This window comes from Lepidochelys kempii, chromosome 20, assembly GCF_965140285.1.
Source record: "Lepidochelys kempii isolate rLepKem1 chromosome 20, rLepKem1.hap1, whole genome shotgun sequence".
NCBI classification, from domain to species: domain Eukaryota; kingdom Metazoa; phylum Chordata; order Testudines; family Cheloniidae; genus Lepidochelys; species Lepidochelys kempii.
Window position 1 is genome coordinate 2,600,282 of NC_136399.1, and position 19,068 is coordinate 2,619,349.

The 19,068-nt window shown below is 65.0% G+C and overlaps 2 protein-coding genes across 4 annotated transcripts; both read left to right on the forward strand.

Annotated features, from left to right (window-relative positions):
* The first annotated feature begins 642 nt into the window (after positions 1 to 642).
* LOC140900622 (myosin light polypeptide 6) lies at positions 643 to 6,095 on the forward strand. 2 transcript variants are annotated; one of them, XM_073318129.1, is made up of 7 exons: positions 643 to 981; positions 2,857 to 2,884; positions 3,431 to 3,574; positions 4,135 to 4,308; positions 4,727 to 4,804; positions 4,926 to 4,968; positions 5,760 to 6,095. In XM_073318129.1, exons 1-6 carry the CDS (start codon positions 778 to 780, stop codon positions 4,952 to 4,954), a joined length of 657 nt encoding a protein of 218 aa, XP_073174230.1. In that variant the 5' UTR covers positions 643 to 777; the 3' UTR covers positions 4,955 to 4,968; positions 5,760 to 6,095. The 2 variants fall into 2 exon arrangements, with proteins under 2 accessions (XP_073174230.1, XP_073174231.1); XM_073318130.1 differs by lacking the exon at positions 4,926 to 4,968.
* Positions 6,096 to 8,792: 2,697 nt separating this feature from the next.
* LOC140901003 (myosin light polypeptide 6) lies at positions 8,793 to 15,509 on the forward strand. Of its 2 annotated transcripts, XM_073319133.1 has the most exons (7): positions 8,793 to 8,909; positions 9,642 to 9,669; positions 12,259 to 12,402; positions 12,773 to 12,946; positions 13,430 to 13,507; positions 13,955 to 13,994; positions 15,177 to 15,509. In XM_073319133.1, the coding sequence occupies exons 1-6, from the start codon at positions 8,907 to 8,909 to the stop codon at positions 13,981 to 13,983; spliced, it is 456 nt and encodes a 151-aa protein (XP_073175234.1). In that variant the 5' UTR covers positions 8,793 to 8,906; the 3' UTR covers positions 13,984 to 13,994; positions 15,177 to 15,509. The 2 variants fall into 2 exon arrangements, with proteins under 2 accessions (XP_073175234.1, XP_073175233.1); XM_073319132.1 differs by lacking the exon at positions 13,955 to 13,994.
* Positions 15,510 to 19,068: the final 3,559 nt, after the last annotated feature.

The following is a 19,068-nucleotide window of genomic DNA, read 5'->3' on the forward strand; positions in this document are numbered from 1 at the left end:
GGGTCACAGCCACCCCAGCACCGTAGCCTGCATCACCCAGCTGCGTACTGTGCCCTCTGCCTGTGGCCAGCAGAGCAGCCCCCCGGCCACTGCCCCCACACACACACACTTTGGGGGGGGTTAGGGAAGCAGTGTGGCCTAGTGCTGAGGGGGGGAGCTCGGACACCTGGGTTCTATTCCCACGCCAGGAGGGGGTGGGTGCTGGAGGAGACGACATCAGGGCACCTGGGGTCCATTAGTCCTGGGGCCTAGTTGGGGGGCTGGGAGTCAGGACTCCTGGGTCCCAGGCCCAGCGCTGCGGCTGAGATCCCGGTGCCATCTGAGCAGAGGAAAGGGCCCTGCCTGGTGCCCGTGGGGCCCATCTCTCTCAGCCCTCACCTTCATCAACCCCTGCATTCACACAGCTCCAGGCCCCCTGTGCTTTGGGGGGGGGGTTCCTCTGGCAGGGGGCACCGTGCTGTGGGCCTGGCCTGGCTCCCTGGTGCATGCCTGGCATTGCTGGCCCCTCGAGCTTGCCTCTAAGAAAAGCCCTGGAGCAGGGGCGGGGGGGGGGGAAGCTGTCACTTCTGACAATGAATGATGCTCCCATTTTTAGCCCCCCCCCCCTTGTCCTCCCCCCCCAACTGCCCTTATCTAGCATTGCTACAGCCTGACGTCACTCCGGGCTATTTAAGCCGGGCCAGGCAGGGCCAGCCCCACGCTGGGACTTCACCAGGGCCCTGCAGCCTCGTCTGCCAGCCCCGCTCGCCCGGGCACGCGCCGCTGGGCCCAGCCGCCATGCCCCCCAAGAAGGAGCTGCCCGTGAAGAAGCCGGTGGCCCCGCCGGCCAAACCGGCCGCCAAACCGGCCATAGCCAAGCCAGCGGCTGCTGCAGCTAAGCCCAAAGCCCCCGAGCCGGTGGCGACCCCAGCCCCGGCACCAGCCCCGGCACCAGCCCCAGAGACGCCCAAGGAGCCACCGATTGACCTCTCTAAAGTGGTGGTATGTGGGGGCTGCAAAAGGGGGAGGCAGAGAGAGCAGGGGGGTGCATGGGGCCAGGACTGGGCCTGGGGGGGGTGTCCCTCGCCCCATGAGGTAGCAACGCCAGGAGGTGTAAACCTGCCGCGTGAGTGGGACGGGGAGCTGCGTGGCCGGATGGCACAGAGCCACGGGCAGACACGCTGCCCCAGAGCCCCCGGCCTGGCCTGCTCTACTGCACCCAGTTTGCCACAGGCAGGCCAGATAAGAAAATGCCCCCCCCAGATCACCCCCACACACACCTGCTTCCTCGTGGCCCAAATACTGACCACCCCTCCAGCGCCTGCATTTGCCGTGAGTGGGATGGTGCCCCCCCTACACCTAGTGTGGCCCCCCCCCCGAAAGGGAAGTGAGCTGCCCTCCAGAGGCTTAATGGGGGGCAGGGGGATCCCCCAGGCTCCATCAGGGACACAGCGGCTACCCCCCCACCAGTGGGGAAGGGCCAGTATTAGCCCATTTACAGATGGGGAAACTGAGGCAAGGGCAAGGGCTGTGACTTGCCCAATGTGAGTTAATGGCAGAGCTGGGAAGAGAACTCAGGAGTCCAGATGCCCCCCCCCCGCCCCCATGACTCCAGTTCTCTCCTGGAGCTGGGAACAGAACCCAGGAGTCCTAGCTGCCATCCCACCCCCGGGTCTAACTACTCCCGCCCCCACAGTGCTGTCCCTCCGCTGGGTGCTCAGCAGCGGGGCTGAGGTGGGGGGGGGGTCAGTGGAGTGGCTGTAGCTGGGGGACTCACTTCATCTAACTGGGGCTCAGCTAAGCAGCCAGAGACCAGCTCCTGTCTTCTAGCCATGGTGCCCGGACCGGGGGCGGGGGGGGGTCTGGTGGGTTGGAGCAGAGGGGGCTGGGAGCCAGGACTCCTGGGTTCTAGCTTTAGCTTGTTACTGGCTGTGTCCAACCATGGCCAGAGCCTCCACGCAGGAAGGAGCGAGACTGGGGGCCCGGGGGGCTGTTAGACAGTCACAGCTGGGAGGGGGGGCGCGCTCAGGTCATTGGGGCAGGATAAATTTAGGCAGTGAGCTGGCCCTGTTATTTTAATGACAGTCTAGAACGGGGGGGGGGGGGGGGCGAGAGCCTGGCGTGGGCCTGCATTCCCAGGCCGGGGACAGGTGGCTGCGGCCAGGGGGATTAGCACCCCCTTTTCCAGGCAGATTTATTTCAGCCCCAGGACTGGGCACCGCTTTGCCATGCCGAGCTAAGGGGTCAAGTTGTGGCTGGGGGGGGGGGGGGGGGGGCTCAACCGGCCGCGCCTCTGTGTGGGGGACACAGAATGCAGGAAAATTCCTAAGGCAGTGAGGTAGGGCCCCCTATAAAGAGTGTGACCAGGGAGGGGGCAGATCAGGCCCTTATATGAACTCAGCCGCATGCGTGGCCCCCCTGCTGACAGAGGCTGGGGCCGGCGAAACTGGGCACCCCCCCCCCCAGCCAGGGACCCACCCGGCTCCCCACAGTGCCCCCTTCTGGCAGAGCCTGGGGCGGGCGAAACTGGGCACCGGCTCCCCACAGTGCCTCCTGCTGGCAGAGCCTGGGGCGGGCGAAACTGGGCACCTGCCCCCCCGCCCCCCTACAGCCAGGGCCCCTGCCCTCCTCCTGGCAGCACCCCCTGCTGGCAGAGCCTGATGTCAGCCAGGTGAGGACCAAGGGTCCCCACATCCCCCGGCAAGACGTTTAGTGGGGGTCGGGCTGGAGGGGCCCTGGGGGGATCAAGCTTGGCCCCTGCAGCAGAGAGCTGGTGGGTAATACCAGGAGCGTTCCCCCCATGGCACCCCCTGGTCTCATGCAGCTCCCCCCAAATCTTTTGTTAATGTCCCTGTTTCTGTCCCTTCCTCTTTGCAGATTGAGTTTAGCAAGGACCAGCTGGAGGGTAAGTCAACCGGCCTCATGTCTGTGTAGCTGCGGGGGGGATCGCTCTTCAACCAGCCTTCACCCACCTCTGGCCCTGCTAAATCCAGCCCCTTCCCCCACTTACGCGGTTCTGCCTTGAGCCTTTGTCCCCAACAAGCTCTTGTCAGTTGCTAACCCATCCCCGGGGAGCGGAAACCCTAGTCATGTGGCATTTTCCATTACCCAGCCTGCCATGGGGCAGGACCTGGGTGTGGGGTGCATGGCTGGGCCCCCAACCTCTGTGCTGGGCTCTGCCCAGGGAGCTCTCTCAGCGTGGAGGTGTCGGGTTAAGAGGCAAGCATCTGGCTGGCAGCTCCTGGTCTCTGAACCAGCCGGGCGCCTCTTGAAACTCGTCCCAGTCTTGTAGGTAAAATACAATTCCTGAGGGAGGCGGAGGAGCTGGGATTTGAACTCCTGGCCTCCTCCCTCCAGTCTGGACCCAATCCTGGCCTGAAGCAGGCAGGTTAGACGGGCAGAGGATGTCCGGTTCCAGCCCCTCTGACCTGCTCTGCCCCCCCACCCCCAGATTACAAGGAGGCTTTCCAGCTCTTCGATCGAGTTGGGGACGGCAAGATTATGCTGAGCCAGTGTGGGGATGTGCTGCGGGCCCTGGGCCAGAACCCCACCAACGCCGAGGTCATGAAGGTGCTGGGCCACCCCAAGCCCGATGGTGAGCGAGCGGCCTCAGCAGCTGTGGGGCTGGGGTGGAGGATGGGATGCGGTTCGGGCGCTATCAGCCTATGCCCAAAGCCCCAGCTTCTGGAGTCACGTGGCGTTGCAGCCCCAGCTTGCACTGTGAAAAGGGAAGCAAGGGTGGCTGCGGGGGAAAAGCCTGGAATCCAGTGTAACGGCATCTGTCTGAGTCTGCAGAGAGCCTGAAACCGTTGCTGCAGAGGGAGAACGGAATTGCCCCACGCATCTCGGAGGGGTGTTACTTCCAGACCCCCACTGTGCTCTGGGGGGCTCTCACCAGCCCCACCCGAGCTGCGGATTGTGTGTGTGGTGGGAGTGGGTCTGGACCCCTAAGCTTTCAGAGACCCCTGACTACTGGGGTTAGCAATGGGGGTCCTCCTTTGGGTTTGGTTGGGCTATGTGATGTGGGGGGGCATCAGGGGCCCCATGCGGTGCCATGGGGGGCCAGACTGCCTTCCTCCAGCCACATGGTAGGGTGGCTGCATGGCAGGGTCCTCGGGGGCTCAGCCTGGCCTCAGTTTCTCCCTCCCACGGCAGAGCTGAACTCCAGGCGGGTGGAGTTCGAGCAGTTCCTGCCCATGCTGCAGACCATCTCCAAGAACAAGGACCAGGGCACCTACGAGGACTACGTGGAGGGGCTGCGGGTCTTCGACAAGGAGGGGAACGGCACCGTCATGGGGGCCGAGCTGCGCCATGTGCTCTCCACACTGGGTGAGCGCTGCCTGCCGGGGCAGAGGGGCCCCAGCCACAGGGCAGCCCCCAAGACAGGTGCCCCCTAGGCTGGCGAGGCTCAGCAAGTCAGGGGCAGGGTCACACGGGTACAGCGCCAGGTCAGGGGCACCCCACCCAGGACAGGGCCCCCCCCCAGGGCTGTCGGTGTGATACCGGGCAGGGACAGGGCCCCCTGGGCACTGGGTGACGGGGGGGAACGGGGCCCTCCCAGGGCTCTCAGTCTGGCACCAGGTGGGTGAGCAGGGCCCCCCAGAGTGGGCAGGAGCAGGGGGGACTCCCACCCCCAGGGCTGTCGGTCTGGTACCTGGCAGGGACAGAGCCCCCCGGGCTGATGGGTGGGCACCGGATGTGGGGGAACATCTCCCCAGCACTAACATGCTGCCCCCTCTGGCCGCAGGTGAGAAGCTGACGGAGGAGGAGGTGGACGCCCTCCTGTCTGGGCACGAGGACGCCAACGGCTGCATCAACTACGAAGGTGAGAGCCCGGAGTCGGGGACCCTTCAGCTGCGGGGGCCAGGAAAGGAGGGGGTGAGGCTCCCAAGGGGGCCTCAGGGGGCCCAGTTCCTCTGCCTAATGCCACTCTCCTCCCCCCACAGCCTTCGTCAAGCACATCCTGTCTGGCTGAGCGGGTGCCGTGGGGTAGGTGCCCCCCATGGGGAGGAGGGGCTTTTACTTTTCTGACTCTGTTTTGGGGGGTGGCTGCTCCTTTCTCCCCTCTTTGCCATGAGAGTCCCAGGGGCCTCAGTGGCCTTTGCCCCTTGGCCGGGACCCGGGTGAACCATCTCTGTGCCCGGCGGATCAGCTCTAACGTGTGTGTCAAATCCCACTGCCCTGGAAGAGGCTTGTGTTTTTGGGGCTGCTGCTACCACCCCCAGCACCTCCCAGCAGCAGACTTCCGAGTGCAGGAGCCTTAGCCCTGTTCTGCAGATGGGGAAACTGAGGCACAGGGACTTACTCTGCTGCCAGCTGAGGTCCAATGCCATCAGACGGGCACGAGTCATTCAACTTCTCCTCTAGCTCCTCCCTGCAGTGCCATATCCCTCATGGGGAACCGAGCCTGCCCCCAGGGGGACAGCCTAGCCCAGACCAACGCCTCTTGGGGGGCCCTGGGAGCTCTGTCCAGGGCACTGGAGTGGAAGGGCCCCATGCAAAGTGGGGCAGCATGGCTTTGCTTTAATTACTCAGGATAGGGCATCCTGACATCCTGCGGGCCCAGCCCGTGCCCTGAGTCAAATCTGCTGGCCCAGCCGTGCTGGGAGCACGATTCCCTCCAGCCTCTGCTCCAGGGGACGGAGATTCAGAACAAACCTGAGCTCTGGGCCTGGATCCTTCCTGCCCCCCGCCCCCCCCATGGGATCCCCGCTCCCCCACCCTGAACCCTGACTCCAAAGGCCACGCCGGCGACTAACTGTCTCCTCTTCTCTCCCCAGACCGGGCAGGATGGGGCTAAGCAACTGATGCCACCTCAGACATTACTCTGCAGGGTGGGGGCATGTTCCCTGCCCCCTTTGTCTCTCTCTTTAACCCGCCCCCCTGCCCCCCAATGGCTGCTGCAAGGGACTTCTACCACTGCCCAAGGGAGCGCCCAAGACCTCAGGACGCCAGCGGCTGAAGATCGAGCGAGGAGGGGGGGTGCAGGCTCCCCCCGAGAGCAGCAGCCCAGCCTGGGGGTGCCCACCGAGCTGAGCCAGGGTCCCGATCCTGGGCGGGAAGGGACCCAATCCTCCTTGTGCCCGTCCTGCATTTGGACAATAAAAGCCATTTGTTTGCAGAAGCTTCTGGCCCCTTGGGTCTTGGCCACAGGGGCCATCTCAGCATCCCTGACTCTTTCTTGAGACCCTGAGCCCTGGGGGCGGGGGGCTGTACTTGGGTTGCAGAGTTCTGCATACACGGTCAATGCGGGGGCGAGGTGGAAGGGCCAAGCGCAGGAGCACAGGCTGGAAAAGACCCAGGGGCTGGCCCCGCAGGGCCCTCAGGGTGTCCTTGCGCCCGGCCCAGTGATTTCATTCCCACGCAGAAAGCAAGAGTTGGGAAATCAGCGCCAGGTCCCCCCGAAAGGCTCCGCTGCAGGGCAGGGCGGAGGGAGGAGCCACCCGCCCCAGCTAAGGCCTGAATTGCAAAGCGCGACAATTTATAGCAGGAGACGAGCCCCCCGGGAGGCGTTTGCCGGCGGAGCCATGGCACGGTCCGGTCGCACCGGGTGCTGGCGGAATGCCCTGTGGAGACAAGCTGGTCTCCGGTGCCCAGAGCCAGGGCATGGCAGGGGCCCCGGAGGATTGCAGGGAATGCAGCCGCCATGTCCTGTTTGTTAGGGGGTGAAAGGTTGGGCCTGGAGCAGCGGGGATCTGCCCCGCGCCCCATAGCGCCCCCTGCTGGGGGTGAGAATTCCTACCCGTCTCGGGCTGTTTCCCCGCACTCAGACTTCACACGCGGCTCTCGTCTTATTTATTTCTTCTTTTGCTGGGGCCTCAGGTCGCCGGCTCAGGGGAGCGAGTCCCAGAAACTGTCGTCAGCCCAGGTGGGGTGTCACTCAGCGAGAGCCTGCGGGGTTCACAATCGCCAGCTGGGAGAATGAACCCCATTAAAAGGGCCAGGCAGGCGCTGCCCCTGTTCCCAGCCCCTGCAGAGGGGTTCCTAGTCTGTCGAATGAAACTCTCCTTGCTCCCTGTGCGCCCCCAAGCCCCCCGCTGGGACCCTCCCTGCTCCCCCCCGCTGGGACCCTCCCTGCTCCCCGTGCGCCCCCAACCCCCTCCCCCCGCTGGGACCCTCCCTGCTCCCCTAACCCCCTCCCCTCGCTGGGACCCTCCCTGCTCCCCGTGCACCCCCAACCCCCTCCCCCCGCTGGGACCCTCCCTGCTCCCCTGCGCCCCCAACCCCCTCCCCTCGCTGGGACCCTCCCTGCTCCCCGTGCGCCCCCAACCCCCTCCCCTCGCTGGGACCCTCCCTGCTCCCCGTGGTGCCCCCAACCCCCTCCCCCCGCTGGGACCCTCCCTGCTCCCCTGCGCCCCCAACCCCCTCCCCTCGCTGGGACCCTCCCTGCTCCCCTGCGCCCCCAACCCCCTCCCCTCGCTGGGACCCTCCCTGCTCCCCGTGGTGCCCCCAACCCCCTCCCCCCGCTGGGACCCTCCCTGCTGCCCTGCGCCCCCAACCCCCTCCCCTCGCTGGGACCCTCCCTGCTCCCCGTGGCGCCCCCAACCCCCTCCCCCCGCTGGGACCCTCCCTGCTCCCCTGCGCCCCCAACCCCCTCCCCCCGCTGGGACCCTCCCTGCTCCCCTGCGCCCCCAACCCCCTCCCCCCGCTGGGACCCTCCCTGCTCCCCTGCGCCCCCAACCCCCTCCCCCCGCTGGGACCCTCCCTGTGCCCCCAACCCCCTCCCCTCGCTGGGACCCTCCCTGCTCCCCGTGGCGCCCCCAACCCCCTCCCCCCACTGGGACCCTCCCTGCTCCCCTGCGCCCCCAACCCCCTCCCCCCGCTGGGACCCTCCCTGCTCCCCGTGCGCCCCCAACCCCCTCCCCTCGCTGGGACCCTCCCTGCTCCCCTGCGCCCCCAACCCCCTCCCCCCGCTGGGACCCTCCCTGCGCCCCTGCGCCCCCAACCCCCTCCCCCCGCTGGGACTCTCCCTGCGCCCCTGCGCCCCCAACCCCCTCCCCCCGCTGGGACCCTCCCTGCGCCCCCAACCCCTCCCCCCGCTGGGACCCTCCCTGCGCCCCCAACCCCCTCCCCTCGCTGGGACCCTCCCTGCTCCCCTGTGCCCCCAACCCCCTCCCCCCGCTGGGACCCTCCCTGCTCCCCGTGCGCCCCCAACCCCCTCCCCTCGCTGGGACCCTCCCTGCTCCCCTGCGCCCCCAACCCCCTCCCCCCGCTGGGACCCTCCCTGCTCCCCTGTGCCTCCAACCCCCTCCCCCCGCTGGGACCCTCCCTGCTCCCCTGTGCCTCCAACCCCCTCCCCCCGCTGGGACCCTCCCTGCGCCCCCAACCCCCTCCCCTCGCTGGGACCCTCCCTGCTCCCCTGCGCCCCCAACCCCCTCCCCCCGCTGGGACCCTCCCTGCTCCCCTGCGCCCCCAACCCCCTCCCCCCGCTGGGACCCTCCCTGCTCCCCTGCGCCCCCAACCCCCTCCCCCCGCTGGGACCCTCCCTGCTCCCCTGCGCCCCCAACCCCCTCCCCTCGCTGGGACCCTCCCTGCTCCCCTGCGCCCCCCGCTGGGACCCTCCCTGCTCCCCTGCGCCCCCAACCCCCTCCCCTCGCTGGGACCCTCCCTGCTCCCCTGCGCCCCCAACCCCCTCCCCCCGCTGGGACCCTCCCTGCTCCCCTGCGCCCCCAGCCCCCTCGGCAAGGCCCCCCCTCGGTGTCTACAGGCAAAGCGGGGGCGACTCAGCCCAGCCCCGCCCCACCGCTGGGCCCGGTCATGAATAATGCAGCAACTAATTAGCATAAGAAGTGACGCGCGGCCCGCCCTCGGGCCGCTCCCGGCGCGCGGATGCCTGGGGCGTGACGTCAGAGCCAGTAGAAAGGGGCCGGCGGAGGCGAGTCCGCGCAGGGGCCATTGCGGGGAGCGGAGCCGGCGCAGCAGCAGCCATGGTGGGGCGAGCAGGGCTGGCGGGGGGGGGGTGCAGCGGGCGGGTGGGGCGAGCAGGGCTGGCGGGGGGGGGGTGCAGCGGGCGGGTGGGGCGAGCAGGGCTGGCGGGGGGGGGGTGCAGCGGGCGGGTGGGGCGAGCAGGGCTGGCGGGGGGGGGGGTGCAGCGGGCGGGTGGGGCGAGCAGGGCTGGCGGGGGGGGGGTGCAGCGGGCGGGGGGGGCGAGCAGGGCTGGCGGGGGGGGGGTGCAGCGGGCGGGGGGGGCGAGCAGGGCTGGCGGGGGGGGGTGCAGCGGGCGGGGGGGGCGAGCAGGGCTGGCGGGGGGGGGTGCAGCGGGCGGGGGGGGCGAGCAGGGCTGGCGGGGGGGGGGTGAAGCGGGCGGGGGGGGCGAGCAGGGCTGGCGGGCGGGGGGGTGCAGCGGCCGGGGGGATGCGCAGGGCTGGCGTGGGGGTGCGCTCCGAGGGGGAGGGGGGTACAGCGGCCGGGGGCGTGCGCTCCGGGGGCAGGGTGCAGAGGGCTGGCGGGGGGGTGCAGCGGCCGGGGGAGGGGCACGGTTAGGTTCCAGCCTCCCGAAGCCAGGGACATCCCCGGGATCTGACTCCCAGCCCCCCCCCCCGGGAAGGAGCCCCTGGCCGGGGCTGGGGGCGCAGCGCTTGTGGGGTGCGGGGCTCGCGCCCTGGGGAAAGGGGGGCCCGGGCAGCCCCGCTGACGGCGGTCCCCCTGTGCTTGCCTTGCAGTGCGATTTCACCGAGGATCAGACGGCCGGTAAGTGCCCCGCCCGCCCCGACCCGCTTCCTTGCGCGACCTCTGCCCTTGCGCGCTATTTTCACTTCCGGGGGGGTTTGCGAATCTCTTGCGCGTCCCGCCGCCGCGGAAGGACTCACCGCTCTCTCTCCCTCCCTTGTAGACCTTCCTCCTCCTCCTCTGTCACTAGCCTTCACCCTCCTCCTGTAGCCTTTCTAGCCGCCGGCCGGTAAGTGGGGCAGGGCCTGTGTGACTGCCCCCCCCTTAACACCGGGCCCCTCGCTGCGGGGGTGGGGGGGAATCTCTGCGGGCTGCCTTCGGCTGTTGCTGCTGTGGGGTCCCGAGCTCCCTCCCCCGGGTAGGGCCCCCCAACTCTGGGTCTGGGGGTGACTCACCGCTCCCTGACCCCCCCCCCCCCCCCCGCCAGTGCGCGCATGGCTCACCCATGAGCAGGTTCCTGGCCAAGCCCGGCAGGCGGGACCCGCCCAGCCTGCGAGCCTCCCCGCCGCATTCCCCTAGCCGGGCCGGATTGGGTTGGGGGGGTAGCGCTGGCTTTAGGGGCGCTGTGTGGCCCCCCCCCCCGCTTGTGGGTTGCAGGGGGGTGGGGTGCGGCAGGCTGCGGGCGGGTTGGGATTGCGCAGGGGGAAATGGCTGCAGGGCTCCGCTCTCTGCTCCAGGTTGTGGCAAACTCCCAGCTGAGCCGCCACCCCCCCTCCCCCCCCGTGTCTGGGGGAGGGGGGCACACCCGGAGCTGGGGGGGGCGCCCCACGGGTCGCGGGTGGAATGTTGGAGGCGCAGCGCAATCCCTGCGCGGTGCCTTGCGCTGACTTCCTTATATGGGCACAAAACCCCGGCCGAGCGCAGGCTGCGCCCCGCCCCGGCGGGAAGGGGGGGGGGGCAGCCGTTCGCGGCAGGGCTCGGCCAGCCCGGGGGTGGGGGGCTGTGGGTCTCTGCGAACCCACCGGCCAGACCCTCCCTGGGTCCCTTTGCTGGTGTTTGCTTTAGCTAAAGCAGGAAGTGTGCTAAGGACAGAGGGAGTGAGCCCGGACTCCTGGGTTCTTTCCCTAGCTCTGGGAGGGGAGTGGGGTTTAGTGTAGCGGCTCTGTCCCCCTTTCAGGCGTCTGATTTGTCTCTTGTACCCCAAGTTTCACCTCCCTTGCAAAATCTGACACACATCTGTCACAGCCACACGGTTTCCGAACAGTGGCCGACTTTCTCATTATGACCATAGGATTACAGATCCATCAGCTGGAATATAAACACTGTACTGACCTCTCAGTGTGTGGGGTACGGAGCTGCATCAACAAAACATTGTCTGTATGAAATCGTAGTTGGTCCTGGCTTCGCTAGGGCGTTTTCTATTGCCTCTTGTAAAACTAGGCAAATAACTAGATGAGCTGATGTACTCCCTGGAAGATCTCTGGGTACCCCCAGGGTACGGGCACCCTTGGTTGAGCGCCACTGGGCTAGTGGGTTAGAGCAGCTGGGGGTGAGGGGGGGGGCGGGCTGGGAGCCAGGACTCCTGGGTTCTCTCCCGAGCTCCGGGAGGGAAATGGGCATTATGCCTCTGTTCCATTCCCATCTCTGCAGCTGGCTGCGGGCTGGGGCTCTCTGGTCCCCACTCTGTGCTTCGCTTTCCCCCTCTGGAAATCTCGGTTCGCTCCCCTGAGGCTGTAACGCCTGTGGAGGGGCTGGGCAGGGCCTGTCTCCATGGAGGTGTCCTGTGGTCGAGTCCCTGATACGAAACCCACCAGGGCTGGCCCTCGCAGTGAGCGGGTGAACTCAAAGGCTGACCTTAGAGTTAATTACGGGGCCAGGGTGAAGGTGGCCCTGGGACCGAGAGGCGCTAACCTGCTCGCCAGGGTGGATGCAGCGTCAAAGGCAAGCAGATCTGTCCCCCTGGGTACAGCGAATGGGCAGCTCCCCACGGGCGACCTGGTTTCTCTCCGAGTCTGTGTCCAGGAAACCGGATCCTACGAGGAAAGGAAATGTTACCCTGGGCCCGCTGCTCTGGTTTTCTCCACCAGCCGGCTGAATTTCTAGGAGGGGAACTTGGAAGGAAAGGGGAGGAGGGGAGGCCCATAAACTCTTGGGCCAGGAGCAGATATAGCTAGAGACGCATGTGGCCCCTCAGTAGGTTTTGCCCCTGAGGTGGGGCTGGTGCAGCAAGACAAAGTGACTTGTCCCTGGGAGTCTGGGGCAGAGCCGGGAACTGGAGCCAGGGCTCCGGTCCGGTGCCTTATCCCTGAGGCCAGGCGTCCTGTCTAGTGCGGGTTGCTGCGGAAGGCGGGATACGAGACCTCTGGGGCTGGGAGTCCAGGCTGAAGCTCTCGGGAACCCTGATGGGCGAATTATCGAGGGCTCTTGTCTCTTATTGAGCTGAAGCTCCTGTTTCCCTATGGCTGCCTGGCAGGGGGGCTGGGGCTGAGTCTGCTGCCCCTGCCGCGTGCTCGTGGGGCTGGAGCTGGCTGGGTACCAGGCAGATCAGGGCTGGCCAAGGCGGGTTTGTCGGCACGTGTTTGAACCGAGGGGCACTGGCCCCCCCCACAGGTGGGATTGGCACCTGGGGCCACGCTGACACCCTCCCTGCTCTTCCCCCTCCTCCTCTAGAGTTCAAGGAGGCTTTCCAGCTCTTTGACCGAATCGGGGATGGCAAGATCCTATACAGCCAGTGCGGGGACGTGATAAGGGCCCTAGGCCAGAACCCCACCAACGCTGAGGTCATGAAGGTGCTGGGGAACCCCAAGAGCGATGGTGAGTGGTGGGCAGGGGGCAAATGGGCTGTGGGCCTCACCCGCATCTCGGAGCTAGTGGCGGGTGAGAATGGGGCTGTCTTCCCCCCCCACCCCACCCCCGTTGGCTGGAGTGAGACCATGGCACAATGGGACTCAGACTGGCTTACAACTTGGGGGCTGGGGGGAGCTGCAGGGAGACATGCCCCCTGCGCCTGTCCCAGCTCTGGGGGCCTGGGGCTTGGGAGGCCCCGTCCTGTCCCTCGCTGGGTCCTGGCACAGGAGGGGTTCGATGCTGCCGCAGCCAGCGAGCCCGTCCCCTGGGTGTTGTGCCCAGCCTGGCGGGCACCCACCCAAAGAGCTGGTCTCAGCCGCGCCCCTTCTCTTGCCAGAGATGAACATCAAGACGCTGAGCTTTGAGCAGTTCCTGCCCATGATGCAGACCATCGCCAAGAACAAGGACCAGGGCTGCTTCGAGGACTACGTGGAGGGGCTGCGGGTCTTCGACAAGGAGGGGAACGGCACCGTCATGGGGGCAGAGATCCGCCATGTCCTCGTGACCCTGGGTGAGGCTCTGACCCCACCTGCCGGCCTGGCCACAGCAGCCCCCTCTGCCAGGGGAGGAGGGTAGCCGAAGACTTCTGGCCGGGTCTCTCATGGGGATGGCTGGGTCAGGGTCCACAGTGTGTCTGGAGTGTCCTGGTGGGTAGCCAATTGGCACCATTGCCTTAGGGGGCTTGAGCCCCATGCCTGAGACAGAACAGCCCTGCCCCCCCACCTCGGGTCTCTTGAGGTGGCTGGCGAAGGGGCTCTGTTTCCCCTCCGTGCAAAGCAGGGAAGTGACTTGCATCCAGGTTGCATGGTGCCAAAGTCTGGGAACAGAACCCAGGAGTCCTGGCTGCCAGCCCCCTGCTCCAGTAATCGCTGGACAGATGCAGAGCAGCAACTAGGAGGAAGGCCCGTGTGTCTGATCAGGGACCAGATTTGCTGGGGGAGGTGCAAATGGGGCTGGGGGGGGCCTGTAGTAAAATCCTATCTGTCCCATGCAGGGGAGAAGATGACGGAGGAAGAGGTGGAGATCCTGGTGGCCGGGCATGAAGACAGCAATGGCTGCATTAACTATGAAGGTGAGGGCTCGTGGGGGTATCAGTGTCCAGCAGCCCCGGGTTTATCTCCAGAGGTTGCTTGACCCCTGTAGCACCTGGTGGCTTCAGCTCTCCTGCCTTGCTGGGGGGAGGTGGGGAGGAGAGTCCCTCCTCTGCTGGGTGGGGAGGGCGACTTGTCTGTCCCATGGCCAGGGTTCATTTTGGGACTAGCCTGGCGCCTCTGGCTCGTTTCCCCCACTGAGGACACTGCAGCCCCTGGGGGCGTCTCCCACCCAGGGAACGAAGAGTTGGATCGTTGCGGGCTGTGCTCGGAAACACCAGCCCCCGACAGTTCCCCTGGGGGTGATGTGGATGCTGGGCCCGGCGGGTTGGGAGCTGGAGGCAGCTGGGCGCTGGCGTGTCCCCGGGGATCCCCTCACGCTTGGTCACGCGGTGCGTTTGCTTGACGATGTCTGTTCCTTCCAACAGCGTTTGTGAGGCACATCTTGTCAGGGTGAAGCCGAGTGGGGTACGCCTCTTCCCGAACCCCTTCACTTACTTCCTCCCCCCTCTTTTGGTTTTGTTTCTAAAGGAAGCCTGGTTTGCGCTCCCCCCCCCGGCATGTCTGCATGTAGCTGACTCTCTCTAGCGGGGATCGGGGCAGGGAAAGCTCCGGCCGGAGCTGTGCACCGATTTTAAAGCAAGACTGTGTTGCCTGCCTGGGTTGGGTGCGGGGGAGGTCAGGGGGGTTCAGCTGCAGCCGGGGGAGCTTGTGTCCTGGCCAGGGGGAGCTGCGTGGGCCTCGATCCCAGCAGGGCAGCCACTCCCGCCTGTACTGCTGGATGGGGCCGCTGGGCACCCGATGTGGATGGGGAGTCCCAGGCTGGCGTCCCACCACCTAGAAATGCCCCAGCTGGGGCAGGACACTGGGGTCTTCCCTTCCAGCAGCAAGAGGCTTGCGTTGGCCTGAGCGGGCAAGTGCCGGCTGATGCCTGGTGCCGTGGGCCGTAGGCTAACCAACAGTCTTTCTTTAGGGAGCGGTGTAGTGGCTACCTGCCTGGCCCCTTCTCTCTGTCGGATCCTCCCCCTCAAATGGCCCGGCCCCCGCTGGCCCTTGTCTGCTGTAGATAAAGCCAAGCTCTCTCCTCGCGTGGGGCAGGAAGCCACATGGCTTGTAGGCCCCCCGGTGCCTGGTAGTAGCTGTAGAAACTCTGCTGCCCCCTTCCTCCCCCCTCTCCTTTCCGCTGTCGCGGGTTCAAGTGCTGCAGAGGGAAGAAAGTGTCCTGGGGCCAGGAACTGTGGGGTGAAGGGTGGGGCCCGGGGCAGCAGCTCTTGCCTGAGTGCAGCTGGGGGGGGCTCCCAACTTCCCAACCAGGAGTGGGAGAGCGGAGCCCATGCTGTGGGCAGGCCTAGTTATTAGCAGCTTTAGAGTAACAGGCTGGTGCATGGCCCCTAGGCTGGGAGCAGGGGCCTGGAGGGCTGGGAGCTGGGGCTCCTTGGGCTCTCTCTATGGGGGGGGCTGTTAAATAGGGGAACTAGAGCACAGCTGCTGCAGGCTCCTTAGTAAACTTTGCAAACCCCAGCAGAACCTGCCCGGAAGCCCCATGCCCTGGTCGGTTTAGCCCTGAGGACCCTTTCTCCCCCAGCTGCCGAGGGGCCTCTCCCGCTGTGGGGCAGCCGCCCGGTCTCACGCCTGGCCTTCTCTCCACAGAGCTGGTCCGGATGGTGCTGAGCGGATGAAGTGTCCAGCCGATCTCCCCCTGTCCCTCCCCCCGAGGCCTCAGCTCGCTGCCGGGTGCTCGGGTTTATTCTCTGCGGTGCCTTTTCTACGCCCCATGTAAACTTTTCCTCCCTGGGTGGACCAGAAGGAGACTTCCCCTGCTGGGGGGGGGGCTGTGGTGAGGGTGTTCCCTGGGGGTGGGTGGGAGGAAGAGTGATCCCTGTTTCCTTTCTGGAGTCCCCCCCACCCTGTTTTAACTCCTCCAGCACTGCTAAGTTGTTTCTCCTTCCAGCTGCTTTCACTTAATAAACGGTTTGAAAAGTGGGGGCTCTTGGGCCTGTTTTGAAAGTGAGTGAGTGGGGGGGAGACAGCACCTGGAAAGGAGGGTGGGGTGGGTGAGAGAGGAAAAATGCAGCTTGCTGTGACAGTCAGAAGCTGCATAGCCCCCAGGGAGCCATGAATGGCAGAGCAGTGTGGGCCAGGCACCCCAGCATCTGACCCACCTGGCCCTGGGAAGGGGGTTCCTCACTTGGAAGGAAGAGCCCCCAGCCGACTTCTGAACAAGAGTAACAGGGACAAATGGGGGGTGCTCAAGGGGAGGAGCCCAGGGTGGTGCTTGGTGGGGGTGGCGAGGACACCCCTGCCTATAGTAATTCCAGCTCTTAGACCCCTTTACAGTTGTGTAGGGAAACTGAGGCACAGATGGGGACTGGGGGGTTTTCCCAGCAGGTCAGTAGCAGAGCGGGGCCTAGGCTGGGGGCTGCTGAGTGGCTGGAGCATGTTCTGCCCCACAGCCCTGCTAGGCTGAGCCATGGTGCACAAAGCAGCCACTCCCAAGGGAGCCTTGCACACTGAACAGGAGCTGGGGTGGCTCAGCGCCTGTACCCCCCCCCGCCCCCAGTTAAAGAGCCGTCACCCCTACCCTGCACAAAGTACCTTGCCCAGCCTGCTGGTGCCCCCCCCCCCCCCCCGCCAGGCTGCAGCACCTTTGGCAAGCCCAGCATAAGTGTTTCCTGCCGCTCTGCTCCAGCTGGTTTGACTCTTCCAAGCAGGCCCCAGCAGGGTCTATGTTTAGCCTGGCCACCCTTGGGAGCCTCCCTGCAACCAGCACCGTACATGGAAGGAAAGGCACCTTCCCAGCACCCTGTGTCGTCCCCCACAGCAGGGTGGGTGCTGCAGCCCCTAATAAAGCCAACAGTGCCCCATGCCCCCATCCCACCCTGGCGCTGCCCAGGGTTAACGCGTGGTGCAACGGCTGGAGGAGGAAATGCTCAAGCAGGAACTCAGAAGCAGGGCCCTCCCCCACGGCATTAGGTGCTGTGGGGTGGGGGCCCTGCATGGGCTGCCCCCCACCCCGGGGCTCTGGAGTCCACACAATTTGACCAAGGGCATGCAGGGTACAAAGGGGTGGGCACTTCCTTGGCTTCCAGGAGGATGAGCATCCCCCCACACACATCTGCCATGCCAGCCTGGCTGGGCTGTAACACCCAGCTGGGACTTAATGAACCCTCAGTACCCCTCAGCCAGGACAAGTTGCCTTCCCCCACCCCACCAGGCACGTGAGGCCGGGCGGTTGGAGATGGGAGGGGCCCACTGGGGCTCATGGGTAGCGCTAGGGCCCCCTGTCCTCTGGTGCACCTGGCCCCTCCTTCAGCACTCCAACCCCCATCCCAGGAGCACTGTGCAATTCCTCCTACCCCCCCCCCCCGCTCCCCCCCAGGCCAGGCAGAGGGGGGTGAGAAATGCACTGGCAGGCTCCTCCCCTCAAACCCAGCACGTGGCCCAGTAGGCGATTGGCACCCGCTCCCCACTGTCTGGGGCCCCCCCCTGCCCTCTTGCTTCCCAGCCCAAGGTGAGAAGTGCCCAGCTGGCTCCCACCCTCTCACATCTGCCAAGCCCAAGAACGACTCTCAGCCCCCAACTCTGGGGGAGCTTTTTGAGGATGGCCCCGGCCTCCATGGAAAGCTGCCAAGCACCACAGAGACCAGCCCTCAGCAAGCTCATCCCATGGGCAATGCCCCTCCCTGTTCACCATGGCATCTTCTCGCTAGCTGCAATTGGCCAGGACTTCTGCTCACCGCCTGTGGGCCCTGCTCTGCTGGCTGGAGCACCAAGGCCCCTGCTGTCCAGCCCTGTGCCCCACGGCTCCTTGCCCTTCGCTTAGTCAAACCAGATCGAGCTGCTTCCACCTCTCCCTAGATGCTGGTTTCCCAGCTCATGGCTCCATTCCACCTCTGGTTCTACACTCCAGCAGCATCATTCTCCTCGGGCGAGGAGCTGGCGGGGCCTGGCCCAGCTCTGTGGCCAGTCTCTAACCCAGCCAGCTGCCCCTGCCATCCAGCACCTGTTGCCCCCTGCACCAACGGTGTCAAAGCGAGATTCTGCCCCCTGCAGAGGGGACATGGCCCTAGGAACCCCCACACTGCCGCCCCATGAGCCTCAGGCCACCCTGCTGTGCCCAGGGGGGAGCCTGCCCAGCACTGGGGGGGTGCAGTGACAGCCAGCCAACAGCAGGGGGCGCACTGAATTTTTTTTTTCAGTGGGTCCCACCTAACAGAACAACTGTCCGCTCAGAATCAGCTGGGTAACTGTGTTAGTCTGTATCCACCAAAACAATGCAGAGTCCGGTGGCACCTTAAAGGCTAGCAGATTTATTTGGGCGTAAGCTTTCGTGGGTAAAAAACCCGGGGTTGAGCTTTGTGACTTTGTCCTCACCCACAACCATTTCAGATTTGGGGACAGTTTATACCTTCAAGTCAGCGGTCCTGCTCTGGGTACCCGCATGGCCCCACAGGATGCCAACATTTTATGGCTGACTTAGAACAACGCTTCCTCAGCTCACGTCCCCTAGCGCTTCATTGATGACATCTTCATTATCATCATATGGACCCATGGAAAAGAAGGCCTTGAAGAATTCCACCTGGATTTCAACAATTTCCGCCCCACCATCAACCTCAGCCTGGACCAGTCCACACAAGATCCACTTCCTGGACGCTACAGTACAAATAAGCGATGGTCACATCACCACACCCTGTACTGGAAACCTACTGACCGCTATACTTACCTACATGCCTCCAGCTTTCATCCAGACCACATCACATGATCCATTGTCCACATCCAAGCCCTAAGATACAACCGCATTTGCTCCAATCCTTCAGACAGAGACAAACACCTACAAGATCTCTATCAGGCATTCTTAAAACTACAATACCCACCTAGGGAAGTGAGAAAACAGAATGACAGAGCGAGACGGGTACCCAGAAGTCACTTACTACAGGACAGGCCCAACAAAGAAAGTAACAGAACGCCACTGGCCATCACCTACAGCCCCTACCTAATGCCTCTCCAGCGCATCATCGAGGATCTACAACTTATCCTGGAAAACGAGCCCTCATTCTCACAGACCTTGGGAGACAGGCCAGTCCTCGCTTATAAACAGCCCCCAACCTGAAGCAAATACTCACCAGCAACTACACACCACAGAAACACTAACCCAGGAACCAATCCCTGTAGCAAACCTCGTTGCCAACTCTGTCCCCCTATCTACTCTAGTGACACCAACACAGGACCCAACCACATCAGCCACACCCTCAGGGGCTCATTCACCTGCAGGTGCCAGCAATGCCCCTCTGCCATGTACAACGGCCAAACCAGACCGTCTCTATGTACAAGAACAAACCAGACATCAGGAACGGTAACATACAAAAGCCAGTAGGACACTTCAATCTCCCTGGACACTCAGTAACAGATTTAAAAGTAACCATCCTTCAACAAAAAAAACCTCAAAAACAGACTTCAAAGAGAAACTGCAGACCTACAATTCATTTGTAAACTTAACACCATTAATTTGGGCTTGAATAGGGACTGGGAGTGGCCAGCTCAC

What these genes read in the sequence shown, in the direction of transcription:
- LOC140900622 (XM_073318129.1), top strand. Translation starts at nt 778, where the DNA reads ATGCCCCCCAAGAAGGAGCTGCCCGTGAAGAAGCCGGTGGCCCCGCCG. An exon ending in CCATGTGCTCTCCACACTGG is followed by an intron (nt 4,309 to 4,726) that starts GTGAGCGCTGCC and finishes CTCTGGCCGCAG; the next exon opens with GTGAGAAGCTGACGGAGGAG. An exon ending in CGGCTGCATCAACTACGAAG is followed by an intron (nt 4,805 to 4,925) that starts GTGAGAGCCCGG and finishes CTCCCCCCACAG; the next exon opens with CCTTCGTCAAGCACATCCTG.
- LOC140901003 (XM_073319133.1), top strand. An exon ending in GGGGAACCCCAAGAGCGATG is followed by an intron (nt 12,403 to 12,772) that starts GTGAGTGGTGGG and finishes TTCTCTTGCCAG; the next exon opens with AGATGAACATCAAGACGCTG. An exon ending in CCATGTCCTCGTGACCCTGG is followed by an intron (nt 12,947 to 13,429) that starts GTGAGGCTCTGA and finishes TGTCCCATGCAG; the next exon opens with GGGAGAAGATGACGGAGGAA.